The following is a 20,293-nucleotide window of genomic DNA, read 5'->3' on the forward strand; positions in this document are numbered from 1 at the left end:
CCTATTGGTAAGGCTCAGGTGTCCTATTTCCTTCAGCAGCTACATGGCATCTCTCTGACCCCCACATACTCTCTCTCTCTCTTCCAGCCTGGCTATATTCTGTCTGCTATAGGCCAAAGCAGCTTTATTCATTAACCAATAAGAGCAACACATCTGCAGAAGGACTTCCCACATCGATTGTGCATGAACCTGTCTCAGGACTTAGTTAGAGTATATGCCCTGTGCAGGGTTGGCAGAAGGGTGGGAAGTCACCATCCATGCCTGGGTGTGGTTCCCTTCTAGTCAATCAGATTCTGTAGGCAAACCCAATAACCTTTCTGGTCCCCAGAGTTGGGCTCCAGTGAAGTCTACAGTTTGTCTCTGGCACCCTATGAGGTGGTGGACATTTGTTTATGTCTCCCTAGAAAATGTCCCACACAACTGGTGACAACATTCTACACCTGACAATACACCTAGGGGAAACAACACTTCTCTGAGTTTCCTTTCTACGGTGTTCTTTAAAAACCACCCCCAAGGGCTGGAGAGATGGCTCAGTGGTTAAGAGCCCTGCCTGCTCTTCCAAAGGTCCTGAGTTCAATTCCCAGCAACCACATGGTGGTTCACAACCACCTGTAATGAGATCTGGTGCCCTCTTCTGGCCTGTATACTTAATAAATAAATAAACCTAAAAAGTAATTAAAAAAACCACCCCCAACATTTACAGAACCAGAAGTTGTCTTTTTTTATTTTCTTTTATGGATTTTTGAGACAGGGTTTTTCTGTATAACACCTCCGGCTGTTCTGGAACTCACTCAGTAGACCAGGCCGGCCTCGAACTCAGAGATCCACCTGCCTCTGTTCCCAAGTGCTGGGATTAAAGTAGTGTGCTGCCACTGTCCAGCCACCTTCATTCTTAAATTTAAACCAATACAATTATGGGATAAACTGAGGCTGGAGAGATGGCTCCGAGGTTAAGAGCACTGTCTGCTCTTCCAGAGGTCCTGAGTTCAATTCCCAGCAACCACATGGTGGCTCACAACCATCTGTACTGAGATCTGGCGCCCTCCTCTGGCATGCGGGCATACATCGAGGCAGAATGTTGTATACATAATAAATAAATCTTAAAAAAAATTATGGGATAAACTTAGATACATTTCTTTAAATCTTTTATTTAAAACCATTCTTTTTTCCCTGAGAAGGGGATCCCAGTACATTGTCCAAGATGGCCCATAACTCCTAGGCTCAAACGACGATCCGCTCTGATCCCAGCTGTGGATGGCCGCCTGAGAGTGCAGCATGGAGACACAGCCTGGCCATTGCTGGGGTGAGCTTTTTTAAAAAATGAAAAGACAGACACAGAGAGAACTCACAAAAATGCATTACTTTATTGCACCAAGATCTTGGCAATATCTGGGAGCTCTTGAGAGAGAGAGTGGAGAGTGTGGGGATACCTGTACACATACAGACGCAGCCACACAAGGATGTAGGGTAAGAACAGCCCCCAAACAGGCTGGTGAGCAAGAACAGAAACACCAGGGAGACAGCCCTCTGCACATGGGCCCAAACCATATCAACTGCCAGACACAAGGTTCAAACTGATATGATTTGATCCAACAAAATGGCTACTTTTAGAAAAGCCTCAGTTACTTATGTCAGGATATGTCGCCTAGAACTCTTGATGATTTTTCCAGGACCATTGTGTCCCGAGCCTGTTTCTAATGGCTTCTAAGGAAGGAAAGGACTTGCCTTCACTGATGTGACATATGCTGCCAGAGGTTAGGATGTCAGTTGGGGGATCATGACTATCCAAGAGGCAGTGGGTTACACCCCCTGGAAGAGATTTTACAACGGATAATCTAGCAGACAAAGGAAGGAACCAATGTAGAGGAAAACACAGGAGACAGATCAATTCTGTGCTGGCAGCTTCTATGACACTCAACTAGAGAATGTCATAGGAAAAAACAAATGTGGCCTAGAAGCAACTGATACAGGAACAAATGACAATTCCTGCCCATGAAGGTGGCTGCCTCCCTCCAAGACAACGCATGGAGTCCTCACCCTTCCTGGACACGGTGTCCAGAACTCAGTCCACACAAGACTAATTACATTCGGCTGGAAGACTCAGCCAGCAGACCCATCATGGAACTGCTGCTCCCCCCCTTTGGAAATAAAGGGAGGGACACAAACAGGAGGGAAACACCCACATGGAAACAAGACCTGACCTCCTCACACAGAGAACACAGCCTCTTCCACATCGCAACACCAAGGCCCTGACTGGGCAGCTGGATAAAACGCTACACGTGGAGTTGACAAGGCAGCCCCCACCCCTCCCAAGAGGCCCAGACTGAGGAGGCCAGTCCAGAGCAGCCTAGGACTTCGGGAAAGAGACGTGCCACATGAGCAAGAACCTTCTGGAAACTCCCATTTCCTGGGTACTGTCTTCCCTTGGAAATATGGCCCTCACTAGGGAGTCTTGTTAAACCAAAGTCTGCAGGGACAGCTTGAGCAAGACAGAAAAGGACTCTTTTTGAGTCATACAATCTTCTCAATTTCAAAGCACTCACAAAATTGAGCAAATGAAGCCAGTATTTGCATATCAGGGAACATATTGCTACAGGAAGCCACAGGCCTGGTCAAAAATAAATGCTTTATCATAAGTAGTAAAATAACGGAGAATTCATCTCTAAAGACCACCACCTTGACAGAGACCCGTAGGTTAGTGCAGATGCAGGAGAAGCTCGTCAAAGTTACCTCGGCAGGGATAGCAGCCTTAGAAGCAGAGGCGCTGGCACGTAGTTCAAGGCTCTCCTTTGCCTAGAAGCTGCTGATTTCTAGAAGGTACGGAGGCCTTTCGGCCTTTCGAGGAGATGCACTTGGGGGTGGGGGGCAGTGCAGTCACCAGGGGTTCTGCAGCTGACAGTCAGTCATACAGAGGCCCTTTTGAGGATAGGGCCACAATACAGCTCCAGCAGGAGAGTAAAGGAGGGCTCACCAGAAGAGGCACTAACATGCCGCCATCCTGAGTGAAGGACATGCTGGGAGATGCTGGCCCCAGTCTTGTCTCTGACAACCCCAGACCAGGAACAGAGGGGTTTCCTACCTAGACCCCAGGGTCTATAAGGATGCTCAGCCTTTGCAGATGTCTCCTGCATTACTGTCGGCATGACACCACAGGCAAGTCTTTCTCTTGCGAGGTTCGTTATGAATGCCACCAGAGGCCCTGAGCTAAAGCCCCAGGGCTTCTACGTTAGATCATCTGTGAACAGTGGCACCAGGAGCCTCCACCATGGCAGGCTCACAGTGCAGTGGAGTCTGCACAAGGCCCCTCCTCCAAATCAAGTGGACAGTTCCCAGGATGTGATGTGACAGCTTTGGGATGAAGTGGCACAGGTGCACTGGTCTTCCTGGTGAGAAGAGAGACCATGACAATCTTATGACATCCCTGGGTCCTTCAAAAGACAGGTCGGCCACATCTACAAACAAACATAAGACACACACACCACAAACTCATGCACCAGGCAGACACACTACACACATACACCAAATGGTCACAGACACCATATATACCACAGGTCACACATGCCACGTACATACCAGCCATACATACCATACACACGCTGCAGACACATAGCACACCCCCCCACAGATAAACATACACACAACAGATTATACACCAGAGACTACACACGCTACACACATACCAGACATACAATCAGCTACAAGAGACAGATGTACAAAATAGAAGTACACACTGACACGCACACCATATGACTAGACATACAGAGCACCACGCACAGCAGACAGGCACACACCCAGGCTGACCTCTAACAAGCACAGCGAGCTCAGCGGCGATAGCTGAGACTGGCGACCTTAGCCGGGTGAGTCACAGACCAAAAGTTCCGTCTGCTCTGAAGCTTCTGGAAGGCATTGAAGTTTCTCTTCTTTTCTCTCTTCAACTTTTTAATTTTCTTTTCCTACATTAAGAACCACAGTGTCACACAGTTCCCAGAGAGGGCTCCTCCAAGCCTCAGAGACTTCTTGCTGCATACACGGCATATGCTTCCTAGACACACGTGCAGTTACCGCACATGGATGGCCTCTGAGGGAGGCTCTTGCCACCCTCGTCTTCCTGAGGATGAGACAGAAGGAAGAGACCCACACCTGCCCAGAGTACTGGATGCACGGAGAAACAGTTCAGCGGGAGGGAACCCAGGAGGCCGACTCCAGCCTTGCCCAGCTGCTCTGTGCACACACAACTGCACCAGAAACTGCTCTCAGTGCTCACGCTGAACCGTGCCCACCTGCAGCCCCAAGCCTATGGTCACAGCCGCACACCATACCTTTCCTCGATCAAACTCCTCATCCCAGTCATCAAGCACGGTCTGGGTCCGGGCCAACCTGCTGTCTTTGATGGCATCCTGACTGACTGCTGAAGGCTCACCATCCCAGGTCAGAACTGTACAAGACACATCCTGTCACCATCCATCTGTTCTAACCACTGTAGGGTTCTGACTGCCTCTCAACACAAGAAACATGGAAGGGGAGGTGGGTGTGATCGGTGTGAGCTCCAATTCCAACTGCAAACTTCTCTCTAACCTGGGCTCTCACTTCAGAAAAAGGGTTCATGCTCCAAGTCTGCTTTGTAAAACAGGGCCAAAGTCAGTACTGCCAACACGAGGGCTGGAAGGCTTCATCCCTTCCAGCTCTTCTGAACTGGGGACCGGATATTCTACTCAGGTGGCCCAGGGTTTATGCTCCTCACTTTGCCCTGCTCTTGGGTCTCAGATCTTTCGGATCCAGGGAGAGAATCTGCCTTTCTGCCACAGCAGAGGTCGTGTTAAAGTATATTCAACAACTGTTGAAGTTTTATAAACCTGAGCAGTGTGGTCTCCACATCTCATAGCACACCAAGACCCACCTCACCCCCTCCCACAACCCAAATCAGTCAGTCCCTAGGAAGCCCTGCCCCAGACCCGTACCTTTTTTCCCATAAGCCTTATCAGATGAGTCCTGGAGCAACACCTGGACCACATCGGGCTCTTGATCTCTGTTCCAGCCAACAAGAGGTGCTTGTCCCAGTCCTGTAATCAGAGGACATACTAAAACAAATCACAGAAGAAACAATCACACATCCTTGTAATGGCACCAACAGACAACTTTCTAGTGATAATCCTACCTCACTGTCCAAGTCCATTTGTGAGAAAACAACAAAAAGCCAGCACTGAGATCTCTGTCCTCAGCTGACAGAACCACTTCCAAGTGCAATCTAACTACCCAGCCACAAAGGGCCTGCTGCAGGTAGGACCTTCAAGTGTCCCACAAGCCCATGCCCTGTTGCGGGAAGTGTTTCAGGGCACTGGGTGCTTGCCCTCCCCAGGAGGAGTAGGTTCACAGTCACCCTTTTGCTCTCTGGCTTCCTGACCGTCAGTGAGCAGCTCTGCTCTGCATGTGCCACAGTGATGAGCTGCACCACAGGCCCAGAACTACAAGATGCCCAGAACCTAGACTAGAGCTCTGCTCCTGCCTCCCTCCTGAGCTGTTGGATTACATGCTCATGGCTATGCTAGCCATGCCTTTTCTCTGAAATGACTGAGAGATTAGCTGCTGACAGAAAGATGGCATGTGGTGAGAGCTCCCAGTTGCCTGCAATAAGGAATAGTGAGAGGCCACCTTTGTGGCTATCAGCAGCAGTCCTCACCCAGGCGGTCACTACAAAGATGGCCATTCACGCTCAACTCAGGGACTGGGGTGACACTGGGCCTCGGGCTCCTCTGGCCTTCTGGGTGCTGGCTTTCTTCCTCTTCCTGCTGTGAGGCATGTGTCCTTTTTCTCCTCTTCTTCTTCCTCTGCAACTCTGTCCTGGCCTCAGGCTCACAGTCGTCTGCAGGGCAGCAGCTGTGGGGAGCCAGAGGAGGGGGACAGTCAGCCCTGCAGGCACACCACAGGCAAGAGTGAACCTCCTTGATGGCACCACAGCTCCACCTCATGGGCCTGAGAAACAACTCAGCCTGCTGACCCGAGTTTGATTCCTATTCCCTCAAGTTGTCCACTACACATGTGCCATAGTGTGTGCGAGCATGCTCACATGCACACACACACACACACACACACACGTGTAAACAAGTAAATATAATGCTTAAAAAAAGTTGTTGATATGGCTCAGTGGGTAAATGTGCTTGCTACCAAGGCTGACAACTTGAGTTTGATCCCCAGAACCTACATGGTAGAAGGTGAGAATTAACACCTGCAAGCTGTCCTGACCTCCATGTACATGCATGTGCACGCACACACAACACACACACATACACAAATTAAATTAAATTCATTTAATTACAAGGGGAAGGGGGCCTTAGAAAGAAACCAAAGCAGGGCTGAAGAGATGGCTTAGAATTTAAGAGCACTGGCTGTTCTTCCACAGGACCAAGGTTCAACTCCCAGCACCCACATGGCACATCATAACCACCTGTACCTCTAGTTCTAGGGGCTCTGAAACCCCTCTATCAATGCACATAAAACAAACAAATAAATAATAAAACCCCTGAAAGCTCCACCCCAACACTCCTGAGACCGCTGGCAATGCCGTGCAGATGGGAGTTTACTCCACACCGAGCTCACTCCACCCTGTGTGAGGCTCGCTGTCCACAATGACAGTCAGCATGATGCTGAAGATAACACACAATCCTTGCTTTATCTGGGGCACGTATACTGCATCCACAGGATGTTGTTGCAACCTCATCTAAACACACAGCCTGGCCTGGGGCCACATGACCCTGTAATTCTTGGCCCTTCTTATGCACAGTGATATCCACGGCCTGGATGTGGCTATCTTCTTTCAGCCTTTGGCATAAACTCACACAGGACACTTTCCACCCCACGTCAAGGCCAGCACTGTACTGTTAGCCCACACCACCCGGGAAGGCTATGGATACATCCCAGCCATGCTCTTACCCATGCTGTAGAAGACTCTGGGAGAGGATGGCTTCCTGGCTAAGTCTCTCTGATCTCTTCCTCTTCCTCCTTTTCCTGCTGCTTACATGGTGACTGTCCAGGATGTGACTCACTTGATGGTCATTTACCTGGGGCTGTGTACCCTCTTCCTTCTGGTCCTGAGACTGGCCTTTCTGCTGGGGAGCCGTGGTAGCCATATCCTCCACGCACTTCTTCTTCTTCCTCTTCTTGCGTACTGCTGCAGGTGCTCCCCCGAGGCACTGTGGGAGATGTGTGTCTATACCCAGTCTCTGGGGATCTCCATTAGGGGTCTTTTTCCTCTTTCTGGAGGGGCTGTGCGGGGCCTCGCTGGCCTCTGGCAGCTGGTGTAAGTGGGACTTGAAGTGCCCGTTGACCTGAGGCAGGGGCATCCAGGCAGAGGAGCGGCAGCTCTGTGGCTCTGATGTCCCTAAGGGCTTGGCGCTACTACTGGACAGTGATGCAGAGTGGGGGTGGATGGAATGCTTCGGGAGGGTAGATGGTCGGGGAGCAGGTGCAACAGCCCTGTAGACAGTGTACAGGGAAAGTCACTGTAGAAGACCTGCACAAGTCATTCCTCTGCCAACCCTCACCCCAGCTCCCTTCACGTGTTAGGGTTTGAGACGAGATCTCTCTATGTAGTTCGGGCTGGTCCAGAACTGGCTAAGCAGACCGGGCTGTTCTCGAACTCACAGAGATCTGCTCGCCTCTGCCTCCTGAGTGCCTGGGTTAAAGGTGAGTGCCACCCTATCCAGCTCACCCTGGAATTTTAAAAGGTTATTCTGTCTCTGATTCTTAGATACACATGCAAATTCCATAGCTTTTAAAAGCAGGCTAACAAAATTCAATCTATGTGCCGGGCGGTGGTGGCGCACGCCTTTAATCCCAGCACTCGGGAGGCAGAGGCAGGCGGATCTCTGGGAGTTCGAGGCCAGCCTGGCCTACAAGAGCTAGTTCCAGGACCGGCACCAAAAGCTACAGAGAAACCCTGTCTCGAAAAACCAAAAAAAAAAAAATTCAATCTATGTAAAATCAAAGTTAGTCCATGTCACAGTTTCTTGTTACAAAGTTTTTTGGTTTTTTTTTTTTTTTTTTGGTAGGTTGAAAACTTAACAGGAACCTTGGGCATGCCAAGCAAGCACTGTACCCCTGGGCTACAAGCAGAGCACAGATCTGAGCATTATACATTCTATTCTTTTTAAATCCAGGCATGGTGGCACATACCTGCAATCATAGTACTTAGGAGGTTGAGGCAAGAAGACCAGACAGTCGAGGGCAGCCTTTACCACTTAGTAAGTTGAAGAGCAGCCTGTGCCATTTGACAGCCTTTCTTCAAACAGACTGATAAATGATACAAGTGAGTGTGTCGACACTTGCTGTGACCCAGAACTTAGGGAATAGAGGCTGGAGGGTCATAAGTTCAAGGTCATCCTCCAACAATCTTCAAATCTGAGTTATGCAAAGGCTACAGCAAGCAAGATCAGCTGGGCAGCTCAACATAAGCCTCAGTCACAGCTCGTGGGAGGCAGAGACAGGTGAGCTCCTGGCCAGCCAGGGCTATGTAAGTGAGATTCTGTCTCAAAACCAAACCCCCAAACCCTCCCTTCAAACAACAAAAGCTAAAAGCAAAACAAAGGAACCAAATCCTTACGTTTCCAAGTTTTCAACTCAAATGTGTTAAGAGCTAAAATAAACAAAACATCCTGTCCAGGTTGATTTTCCAATCTCCAGAGGCCACAATGGTTCCCTTGGGGACTGAGCATTCCAAGAGCAGCAAAACAAGCTATGCACCATCCACAGTTATGTTCCTTTGGATCTGGGCTGGGGACTGGGGACCCAATTTCATAGAGGCAACTATTGTAAGAGGAATAAAGTAGGGACTGAGTATGTGAGGCATGCCTGTGTGGGCACTTCAAAGGCTGAGTGGATTCGTGGAGGCTGCACTTGTTATCACCCAAGTGGAAGACTAGCTGTGCCACCCAAATTAGTGTCACTCTCAGTGTCTGCTGGAGCTTTAAGAAAACATTTACACTGAGGCTGGAGAGACGGCTCCGCACTTAAGAGCACTCGTTGCTCTTGTAGGTTCAGTTTCCAGCACCCAAATGGTAGGTAGCTCACATTCACTTTAACTCCAGCTCCTCTCTTCCAACCTGTGGGCACCAGGCACACATGCATGGTGCGGATATACATGCAAGCAAAACATCCATACACTGAAGCCTAAAAAAAAACAATTAAAACAAAATAGCTTGTTAGCTTGTGCCAAGTGTGGTGACGCAGCTTTAATCCCAGCATGGAGGAGGCAGAGGCAGGAGGATCTGAGTCTGGGGCCAGCCTGGACTATATAGGAAGACCCCATCTCACACAAAATCCTGACAAGGAAGGAACAACTCCCCCCAGCGCCTCAACATTTGGGAACCTTAATATTTAAGAACACACCAACAATGTCATGCTAGAGACAGGACGTATGCACACTCAGGGTGGGGGTGGAGGCAGCAACAGATGTAACGGCCTCCTGGAATTGGAGGAGCCCAGCAGTGACCCAGGACCTCACTCTTGCCCTCTCTGTTCCTATCTCCCAGCTGCTTAGGCATTTGGGTCCCTGTGAACCCAGATAACCATAAATCTTCACATCATACCACTCAATACTCCTAAGGGACACCAGTACCATGTGTTCCTGCACCGCACTGGATCACAAAGATCGTCTACAGATGAGATTAAAGGGCTCTGAAGAATCCTAAAGCACTTAAGGTCTCCCTGTCCAGCCTGACATGCAGCTGGCAGCCTGGATGCTTTACAGAGCTAAGGAATGGAAGCACTGTTGGAGACCAAGTCATGACCCTGGCAGGAAAGATGTCCCTACAGGGGTTCACAAGCCTCTGGACTCACAGGGTCTAACTTCTTGAGGAGGTACAGGTCAACATAGTGCCCAGCACTCCAGGTTACAACGTGCTGTGGCAGGCAGGTGAAAACTTAAGACTTGGAACTATGAAGACGATCAACTCTGATCAACTGAGGTTCTTTTACCAGACAGGGATGATAAGAGGGGCGTCTGTCCTCGATGACCCATGGCTCTTCACTAGCCAAGTACACGTACCCACAGGAAGGAAGGAGTCGGCACCCCGGGGCCTGTGCCCAAGCTCACCTGGTTTTACTGACAGGCCCAGAGGAGGCAACGACGGGGTGGGTGGCTTTCATGGGGTAGGTGAGGTCGGAGAATGCTGAGGGGGGAGGTGAACGGATGTCATTGCCGGTCGCCCTCCGCAGGGTGCTGGCCTGCAGTTATTGACATAAATAAAAACTTGGTGGTCTAAAAAAGGTTTCCGTGAGTGAAGAGGGAAAATAAAATTGAAAAATAAATAAAAATAAAATAAAAGAGCCCAGAAAGATGAATAAAGGGATAGAAGAAAAAAAAAAGGAGGAGGGGGTAGGTGGAGAAAGGGGATGGCAGAAGAAGAACCAGAGAGTGTTGTTGGTTAGAAATAAAAAGGAAAAAGGGAGGAATTTAAACAAGCACCCAGCACAGTTCCCACCTATCACTCACTGCCCACGCAAGCTCTGAACGGGAAACTCCTTCCCAGTCCCCTACGTCCCTCCCGCCACCATGGCTCAGCTGTCCTTCCCACCCTGAGCAGTCCAAGAGCCCACAGTCCTTCCTCTGTGGCTCAACTAGCAGACTCCGTTTACAGAGAACTGGTTAGTACTCTTAGCATAGACTCCTCAGACACCTGTGGTGGTAAGTAACTGGTGTCCCCTCAAACCACCACCTCCACCCTAGACAACCTGCTCTCAATTGGCAAAAGGCTGGGAACGCCAACAGACACTCTTCCTCTGGATGAAAGGAGAGGAGGCCACAGTTCTTTGTGATGTTCTATCTTCCTATGCCCACATCGAGTCCCAAGTGACATTTTACAAGTTACTTCCAGAGAGGAGACCCCCACAGACCCACCTTCTTGGCCGACAGGGCCAGTTTTTTGGCTGGTGGAGGAGACATGAGGCTTGTGGGCTCAGAGGCGGTGCTGCTCAGGGCAGGGGACTTCAGCTTCACTATCTTGGGATCTGCTCCATTCAGCAGTGCTTTGGAATGGCCAGTGGTGGGACAGTCTGTTCCCTGAGAATCACAGAAATGCGTAGCTCTGCCCTCTGCGGTCTGCGGAGCCTTGGCAGGGTCACTGCTGGCAGAGTGCTCAGGGCTTGAGCCGCTCGAAGCCCCCTTCTCCAGGTCCACATCACTGCCTTCCCCCTTCAGCCTATGCCCGTTAGCAAAGGCTTTGACCAGGAACTTTGGGGAGGTAGAGAAGATGGTGTCCCTGCTTGCCCAGGACCCAGGTCGCTGACTCCTGGATTCGCTGGTCCCAGGAGAGCCGTGAGAAGTAGTGGGGGATGCGGTGAGAGACTGTGGGGGAGCTGACTTCTTCACCTTCTTTCCAGGCTCATCCAGAATTGTAGGCATGTGTGTGGGTGTAGGGGTGAGTCTTGGGGAAGGAGACCCAGCAGATGTCTTTGCAGGAACACATCCATTCTGTAACTTCAGGGCTGGGAGGGAGCCATTCCTGGATACAGGCACACCAACCTCCTCAGGGGCCTGTGGCTTTTTCATCATCACAGAGTCTTGTCGCTAAAGAAGAGCAAGAAAGGAAGCCTTCAGAGTCCAAGAGAGCACTGCCCAAGGAATACAGCCAAACCAAAGCAGGCATCCCAATCAAGGGTAGCTTCTGGGAGCCAACTGGATTAGAACGGCTAATGGTAAATACTTCAGGACATGTATACAAAACAAGCCGCACTTTAGGACTGCCTTCCTATAAAAGCAACAAGGTTTCACCAAGATCTGAGAGAATACACAAGGAAAGAATGTAGCAAGGCTCCATCATGTAAACATTGTCTTCCACTGAGTGTCCTCTGTATCCATTTCATCATAGTGCCACAAGCTATAAGGCTCCTCACAGGATAGGCCCAGTCTTCAGTGTCTCACTAGCAGCCATGTATCTCTTCATGGCTTATACTATTCCCTATACCTTGACTAAAACAAGCAAACAAAACATTTGATAGTTTAGAAGTCATTTTAGAAGTCCAAGAGATCAATCTAAAATTCCTGGAGGTTTGGGGGGAGGGGGAGGGAAATGGGAGGCTGGGAGGAGGCGAAACTTTTTTTTCCCTATTCTCAATAAAAAAAAAAAAAGAATTTTGTATTTAAAAAAATAAATAAATAAAATAAAATTCCTGGAGGTCAATGGGAACTAGTTTTGGGGACTGGTGGGACGGCTCAGTGGTTAAGAGCACACTGGCTGTACTTCTAGAAGACCTGGGTTCAATTCCCAGCATATGCAGGTGGCTTCTGGATTCTGTGAGCACTGCATGTACATGGTGCACAGATATACTTGCAAGCAGAGTAAGCACCCACACACAGAAAATTAAAATACATCTTTAAAAAAGGGAGTCATTTTCTTCTGCTACCTCTTTTTTTTTTTTTTTTTTTTTTTTTNTTTTTTTTTTTTTTTGGTTTTTCGAGACAGGGTTTCTCTGTGGTTTTGGAGCCTGTCCTGGAACTAGCTCTTGGCACAGAGATCCGCCTGCCTCTGCCTCCCGAGTGCTGGGATTAAAGGCGTGCGCCACCACCGCCCGGCACTTCTGCTACCTCTTAAAGAACTGAGGCCCCCATTGCACCACGGCAGCCCTCCAGTGAAGTTTTCCTTCACCGCCCTTGGCCCCACCTCACTACAGTCAAGCAGGACAGAAGAGGGCACCAGATCTCACTGCAGATGGTTGTGAGCCATCATGTGGGTGCTGGAAATTGAACTCAGGGCCTCCGGATCTTAACCACTGAACCATCTCTCCAGCCCCTCAGTTTTTCTTTTTCTTCTTCTTTTTTTTAAAGATTTATTTATTTATTATGTATACAACATTCTGCCTCGATGTATGCCTGCACGCCAGAGGAGGGTGCCAGATCTCATTACAGATAGTTGTGAGCCACCATGTGGTTGCTGGGAATTGAACTCAGGACCTCTGGAAGAGCAGCCAGTGCTCTTAACCTCTGAGCCATCTCTCCAGCCCCCGCCCCTCAGTTTTTCAAGACAGGGTTTCTCTGTGTAACTGACCTGGCTGTCCTGGAACTCACTATCTAGAGGCTGGCCTCAAATTCAGATCCACCTGTCTCTGCCTCCTGAGTGCTGGGATTAAAGGTGTGAGCCAACATCACCTGGCAATTTTTATATTTATTTTATTTTGCATACAAAACTTTACATTTTACTTTAGCCAATAGCTATGTTTCTTATCAATTAAAAAGTTACAAAGCCGCCTTTCAGGTTTAATTACTTCTGTCTTCTGAGTTTTTGGCCTACATGTTATGATAACTTACTCATACAAAGGCTATTTCCTGACATCTCTCTCTGCAAAATCAAGTCATTTGTTGTATATTACATCTGCAAGTGACTTCAAGTGAAATGATACCAGGTGTGAGAGCTCGCATCTGTAATCGTTACATCCCAGCACCCAGCAGGCACAGGTGGAAGGAGCACTCCAAATTCAAGGCCAGCCTGGGACACAGAGGAAGACCTGGCCTCCTCCTCCAAAGGCGGCTTTACAAATGTGCAGTATAGGAGCGTGTGTGCTGAACTGGATCATGCAAGTAAAGCAGCCTTTTCCTCGTGGCTGTACCTGCCACTGCTTCTGCATGCCCAGGTTTGCCTCCTTCAACCAGGGACACCTCTGCAAGCGAGGCTGCCAGCTTCCCAAATGGCTGCAATGACTTCCAACTCTGCAGTTAAATCATGTAGATTAAAATTCAGAAGTCCACAGCTGACTAAGTTTTATTACTGTGTATATGTGGGTATATGTTTGTGTGTATATAGACATATCCATGCTTTTACTCTGAACCATTTGAATAAATGCAGACTTCGCATCCTTTTACCCACAGGTATGCCTGTATCTAGCATCAAAGAATTATAAAGAAACAAGGCCATGACTACAACCAGGATACCAGCATTAACAGAAAACAGCGGGTGTTTCCCTGGGAGTCTGTCTAGCGCTCTGGGCAGCAGCTGAGTCCTATAGTCCTATCTTTCCCTTCCCAGGGCAGCTGCTAACCACCTGAAGAAATAACATTGTTGGTACAGTGCCACAGCCTACAGCTTCCTCTCACCATGGCAAGGTCCCTGAGAGAAGACCCCTAGACTTCTGCAATGTTCAAAGCAGGAACCAGAAGAGCAGCCAGGCAAGTTCTTCCACTTACACAGTACCTTTGCCATCAGTGGGGAAGAAACGACCCCATTGCCAGGGCTCTTCTTGGGGTGATCTGGAATGATACTGGGACGACTGGGAAGAGTGGAGCCCACCCTGGAGACAGGGCCCTCAGGACTTTTCTTAGAGCCTGGAATTCTGCAGGGGGAAGAAAGGGATTGGGGTTTCCTTACTTGTGCCAAGAAAGCAATGCAAGGAGCAGCAGAGGCCCTAGTGTCTCAGCAGTCTTCTAGAACCCCCGCCGCGCCCTCTGCATTCTAAGGCTTGACAGAAGCCTCGGACAGAGCCCTTCTAGAGCAGATTCTCAGGAGCCAGAAAACCAAAGAGCCCCAAATCTGCCAGACGTGGCAGTGTGGCACCAAGTGACAAGAACACCTCAGGGATAGCCAGTCTCTGCTGGTGCCTTCTTAAGATCTGCTGCATGCCTATCCCCAGTGTGAAATGGGTCACTTCACTGGAGGAAGTTGCCCAGGCTACTGTCACACCAAGGCAAAGGCCTCATTAAGGTAACAGCATAAGTGACAATTACCTACCCACTGCTGTAGGCAGTCAGAACCCTCCCGCACTGTCATCCAGTTTTCACCCACCCACTAGCAGGGCTTGGTTGAAAGGTCCTTCCCAGGACACAAGCTCCCTACATGTGTCTAGAGATGGTCTGTTCAAGCATTCCCCCTCCAGCCAATCCCCAGGAGCTTACAGACAGGAAAGCGCTGCCGAGAACCCTGGCTCAAGCAGAACACGCTCTAGAGCAGGACAATCCAGGGAGGGTGGAGGCTACTCACCGCAGGTAGAAGAGCACGTAGGCCTGCTGGTTCAGAACCACCTTGACATTGCTGGAATGGACCAAGGAGTCATTCATCTGGTACCACTGTCCATTGCTAGCCTGAGCAGCAGTGGGAGGGGATGGTTATAGAAAACAGCAGTCAACAGATGGGCCACAAGCACACTTCTCTTCAAGTGTAAGGCAGAGCCGCACAGTGTTTTCAGTTGAGCTCAAACTCTCAACCTTCCAGAATACTGGAATTACAAAGGCATGGTTTACCATACCCACTAATGAACCTTAAAAAAACCTCCTAAAATTCACATTTATTTATTTATTGGGGGGGGCATGTGCACATGCCATGCAAGTGTGGATGGAAGTCAGAGGACAACTTGAAGGAGGTCAATCTGTTCTCCCGCTCTGGGGGTTCCTGGGATGGAACTCAGGCTTGGCAGTGAGCAATTTTCCTGCTGAGCCATTTTGCTGGCGGCAGGACCATGGTGTAAAACTCATTTTTTCTATACATTCACGAAATGGAGGAACAAAACACAGATGCAAAGGACTGCTGTTTCCCAGAAAAAAAAAAAAAAAAAAAAAACCAAAAAGTACAATGGCCTTGTTTAGATTTTATGGGCACTGGTCACTTGCCCCAGAGGGTGGCACAAGTTCACCTGCCCACAGCTGCGCTCAGGCGTCAACACTCACCTTCACATAGCAGTAGTAGTGCCCAGCGTGGCAGCTGTAGCCTGAGTGCACCAGGACAGCATAGAGCCCATACATGACAGGGTCACCACTGCTCTGCGACATGTATGGGCGGATGTTCAGGAACTCGGGATAGCCAACATCCTGGTTTAAAAAAAGAAAAGCTAAGTAACACGCAGCAGAATACGGGTTATTTATATCCATAGCCTCAGAAATGTTTGCTTTGACCAATCTTTACTGTGTGTCCGAGGAGAGACTCCAACTCCCTATGTCTGGCTGCCCGTGAACTCGCAGCCCTTCCATCTCCACATCCCAGGTGCTGGGGATGACAGGCAAGGGCTGCCAGACCCAGTTTTTTTCTATGTCTTTCTATGACAAAATTTCATAAGCCAATATGTAAACAATGGGCTCATAGCCCTGACCTAACTTTGTTATAATACAGTCTTCAGATTCAAACAAACTGAACTTCTCCGAACTACTGCCAAAAAGGGCTCACAGGAAACCTAAGTTCCTCAGGACACCGCCATGGCATTTTCCCCACCAACCATATCTGCACTACCCAGCTCAGGAGGTTACGTTTAGTTCTTTCCATTACATTTTATCTATGTGGGTATGTATGTATACATGTATACACACGCACACACACATACATATGGGTATATGTATATGGCATGGCAAGTTTCAGGAGTCAGTTCTCTCTTTATACCAAGCAGGTCCCAGGAATCAAGTCCAGGTCATCAGTCTTAGTGGTAGGTGCCTTTACACACTGAACCATCTCACCAACCCTAGACAATTCTTTATAATAAATCCTCTTAGAGATTCAAGACTTGATACAACTTCTATAGCTAGGCAATGTCACATGCCTTTAATACCAGCACTTTAAATACCAGAGGTAGGTGGATCTCTGAGTCTGAGGACAGCTACAGAGAAACCTTGTATTAAAAAAAGGAAAAAAAAAAAGGGTCTAGGGACTGGAGAGATGACTCGCAGTTAAGAGCACTGGCTGTTCTTAGAGGACCCAGGTTTAATTCCCTGCATCACAGGAGGCTCACAAATGTCTGTAACTACATTTCCAAGGGAATCTAACACCTCCTTCTGGCCTCTGAGGGCACCAAGCTTACAAGTGATATACAAGGAGGCAAAAACACTCATACACATAGAATAAACTAAAATAAAATTTAAGCCCGGCGGTGGTGGCACACGCCTTTAAACCCTGCACTCAGGAGGCAGGACAGGTGGATCTCTGTGAGTTTGAGAACAGAGCGGTCTACAAGAGCAAGTGCCAGGACAGGCTCTAAAGCTACAGAGAAACCCTGTCTCGAGAAACCAAAATAAATAAATAATTAAAAAATGTAAAAGACAGACAGGCAGATCCCTAGACCTGTTCTTCTCAAGAGCAACCTGGACATCAACGGGGTGTCTCACCTTGGTGATCTTCCCCCCACTGAAATTGGCAAAGCGCTTGAGGGACAGAGTTAGGACATTGGATGTTCTATGGATGGTGAAGCGCTTGCTGGCTGGAACCTTCTTCTTACACCTACAAGAGCAAATAGAAAAGCTATTGGTGTGCTCGGCAGGTGTCCTGCTGCCTTAGTAGCAGGAAGGCCTGTGCCAACAGGCATCTGAAGCTAAACCCACACACTCTAGACAATCACAAGTCCCAAAGCAAGAAGACCCCTCAACCAGGAGCCTAAATGAGAGGTGAGACTCTGTGAAACATGGGAAGCACACAGGGCCAGCATGGAGGCACAACACAGCCAGATGAGAAACGGGCAGAAAACTGAGATGAAAGACAATCTCATCCCAAGCCAGGGGAAGCAAATTTAAAGAGGGATAAAAGCAAAAAAAATCCTAAAAACCCCAATGTGGCCGGACATGGTGGCTCAGGACTTTAATCCCCAGCACTCAGGAAGCAGAGAAGTGGATCTCTGTGAATGAGGCTAGCCTGGTCTACAGAGAGTTCCAGGACAGCCAGAGCTACATGGTGAGACCTGGTCTCAAAACAAAAATGAAAGCCCAATGCAATGTTGCTAGCCTTCAATCCCAGTACTCAGGGGGTGGGGCAGGTGGATCTGTGAGTATGAAGTCAGTCAGGGCTACAGAGGGAGATCCTGCCCAAGTCAAAAACAAAACAAAATTCCAAACTACCCCCCAAACAAACCAGTGCTGTGACCAACTGAAAATTGGAGTGAAGGGACTTTGGGTGGTTGCAGCTTTAAAATGACCCCCGTGCCAGCTCCCCCAGGGTGTGCTCATGAGGACAACTGTTCGTGCTGAGACAGAGGATAACCCGACCCCTAAAAACAGAAGCTGCACACAGGTCTCATTGAAGATCAAGAGAGCAGGGTGGAGGGTTCTCCACTGCATCCACTGAGGGGGACTACGGATCAGACCCTTTGCCTCTCTGACGCAGTTTCCACGGTAGACACAGGGAAAACAGCGCACTATTCTTCAACACACTAATACATGTCACAAGGACAGGCGCTGGGTGAGCAGCAGTTATGGGTCTCAGGCTGCTGCTGGGCTGCATCCATAAGCCAGATGAAGGCCACTCAGGAAATGTGAGCAGTGGTCATCCCTGAGGAGGGTTAGGCAGCTATTTATAGTGTTCCGGACAGTCACTTTCTTATAAGCAGATGACACTTACTTAGCACACATATAGGCGTTCTCTCCACTCAGCACATCTGGTTTCACGAAAAGTTCCAGAGCACGCACAATATTTGCAGCTTGCTGAGGAGGACGAAAACAGAACAGAATGAGCAGCAAGAGAAAAAGCCTGACTCGCGAAGTCCCAGATTTAAGGTCTTTTCAGGCCGAGGCAGCAAGTGATAAAACCTGACTTGCATAAATATTGGCCTTGCTAACTCATCCCCACCCCCAGCAGATGAGCAAGGAGCGGACAGTGCCCTTCTCTAGAGGTGACAGGTGACAGCCATGTGAGATCATGAGTCAGGCACTTTCACTGTGACTGCAGCTGGGGTGGCTCAAAAACTCAAGGTCCCTGCAAAGGCAAGGATAGGCTGACAGCAAAGAGGCGTTCTCTCCTCAAGCCCCAGTGTGAGGCACTGCCACTATTGATGCCTCAGAACACAAAACTAAGTTTTACTTTTTATTCTTTAAGGAAGGAATTTACATAGACAAAGGCAAGACCCACCCCCCAAACAAAACAGTACTGTGACCAGAGAAAGCTGAAAAATGGAGCGAAGGAACTTTGGGTCACAAATGTTGGCTTATTCGTGCTATGTGCAGCAGAGGCAACCACCCTGCTGCAAACAGAGGACACAGGGGAGCCGAGTGCCCTTATTCCCATCTATTCTGACCCACACCTTTCTTGCTGTTGATCCCTCTGGCCTCCCTCTCACCCTCGTCACCCCCAGGAACACAGATCACTGCCAAGCATACCCGAATCTCCAGCGCTATGTCCAAGTAGGGATCGTATGTGTCTGAGACGCTCTTGCACACAGAGCATTTCACTGCAACAGAACACAGAGGCAGTGGGCAGCTGGGACCCACCAGAGCACCACCCAGAACCACAGGTCTACAACATTAAATTCAGCTCTCACGAAAGGAGACTGTCCCTTAACTGGAGACACAGATACAGATCATGCCAGGTTCTTTTATCAGGCCTTGCCTGCCTGGCTACTCCCACAGGCCAGTGGACAAGCCCTCTGCAGCAGAACACAGGCCTCACCCCAAGGACTGAGAGCGATGAAAGAACTCATCACGTCACACACTGCTTCTCCAACTCCCTCAGGGGACAGTCCCACGGTGGGCAAGGGTGGCCAGTCAGAAAGACAAGGCCTGGGACCTCCAGCTCACGCTCTTGCAGCTAGGGGTACACCCCACCTGTCTGGGAATGCTGAGGACTTCCTGGCTCAAAGTTCAGATCATCTGCTTACCTCGGGACCTGAGATACCCTCCAAAGATCTGATGCACCAGGGTAGTAGCCTGCGTCTGCCGATCCAACCTAAAAGGAAGCCACAACCATGACAAAGACAGCACAGCACAGCCAGGCATGCTATTCACAGCCAGCATCCCACCCTCGTCAGCACCGGCTGACAGATGACGCCCTACTCCACTCCAGCCCCCAGCAGCATTCCTAAACTCTTCATCAGACCTCTGTCTCCTTGGGCCCCCACCCCACAACAGCACCTTCAATTTTCACAACCACTTGACCACTCCACAGAACACCCCGGTGTTGCAGGAGGTCCTTCCGCCCCTCCAACCAATAGCTGCTGTGATACCAGCCCATTGGGGCGTGGTCTCTCTCCCTTTAAAAAAGCAGCTATTTCCTCTGCTCGCTCTCTTCACTTCCTGCTCTACCGACTGAGCTAGCTGGGCCTGGCACACAGGTTATACCATGAAAGACCTAATTAACGTCGCCCCCATTCAGCAGGAAGCAGTTTGGAGAGAAAAAACTGCGCCCATGTTCCCAAATATGGTTTATAAATGTTCTTTTACATTTAAAGGGGGAGATGATATAGGTATGAATAATTTACATTGATATGGATTTTGCTTTAGTGATTTAAATTTAAGGTTAATTTTGTAATGTATATAGGTTGTTAATGAATAATCATTAATAATAGTTAAGTTTGTAGTTATGTTAGTTAAGATTTTCTAGATATGCATAGATATATTTTAGATAGGCATTCT

The 20,293-nt window shown here is 49.0% G+C and overlaps 1 protein-coding gene across 3 annotated transcripts in view; it reads right to left on the minus strand.

The window, feature by feature from the left end:
- Window positions 1-1,341: 1,341 nt before the first annotated feature.
- The window catches only part of Usp36 (ubiquitin specific peptidase 36), a 32,811-nt gene continuing 13,859 nt past the window's right edge, over window positions 1,342-20,293 (minus strand). For 2 of the 3 annotated variants that reach the window (XM_050140292.1, XM_050140294.1), the window contains exons 7-21: window positions 19,540-19,607; window positions 19,043-19,113; window positions 18,288-18,370; window positions 17,066-17,177; window positions 15,644-15,784; window positions 14,961-15,061; window positions 14,178-14,316; window positions 10,892-11,560; window positions 10,088-10,218; window positions 6,928-7,470; window positions 5,678-5,874; window positions 4,959-5,078; window positions 4,320-4,435; window positions 3,802-3,953; window positions 1,342-3,383 (exon numbers count right to left, since the gene is read on the minus strand). In XM_050140292.1, coding sequence (XP_049996249.1) covers window positions 3,822-3,953; window positions 4,320-4,435; window positions 4,959-5,078; window positions 5,678-5,874; window positions 6,928-7,470; window positions 10,088-10,218; window positions 10,892-11,560; window positions 14,178-14,316; window positions 14,961-15,061; window positions 15,644-15,784; window positions 17,066-17,177; window positions 18,288-18,370; window positions 19,043-19,113; window positions 19,540-19,607 — 2,623 coding nt within the window. In that variant the 3' untranslated portion in view covers window positions 1,342-3,383; window positions 3,802-3,821. The remainder of the gene's footprint in view (window positions 3,384-3,801; window positions 3,954-4,319; window positions 4,436-4,958; window positions 5,079-5,677; window positions 5,875-6,927; window positions 7,471-10,087; window positions 10,219-10,891; window positions 11,561-14,177; window positions 14,317-14,960; window positions 15,062-15,643; window positions 15,785-17,065; window positions 17,178-18,287; window positions 18,371-19,042; window positions 19,114-19,539; window positions 19,608-20,293) is intronic. The other variant, XM_050140295.1, reaches the window with a different exon arrangement.

This window comes from Alexandromys fortis, unplaced genomic scaffold, assembly GCF_014885135.2.
Source record: "Alexandromys fortis isolate MF-2015 unplaced genomic scaffold, M_Fortis_MF-2015_v1.1 scaffold_39, whole genome shotgun sequence".
NCBI classification, from domain to species: Eukaryota; Metazoa; Chordata; class Mammalia; order Rodentia; family Cricetidae; genus Alexandromys; species Alexandromys fortis.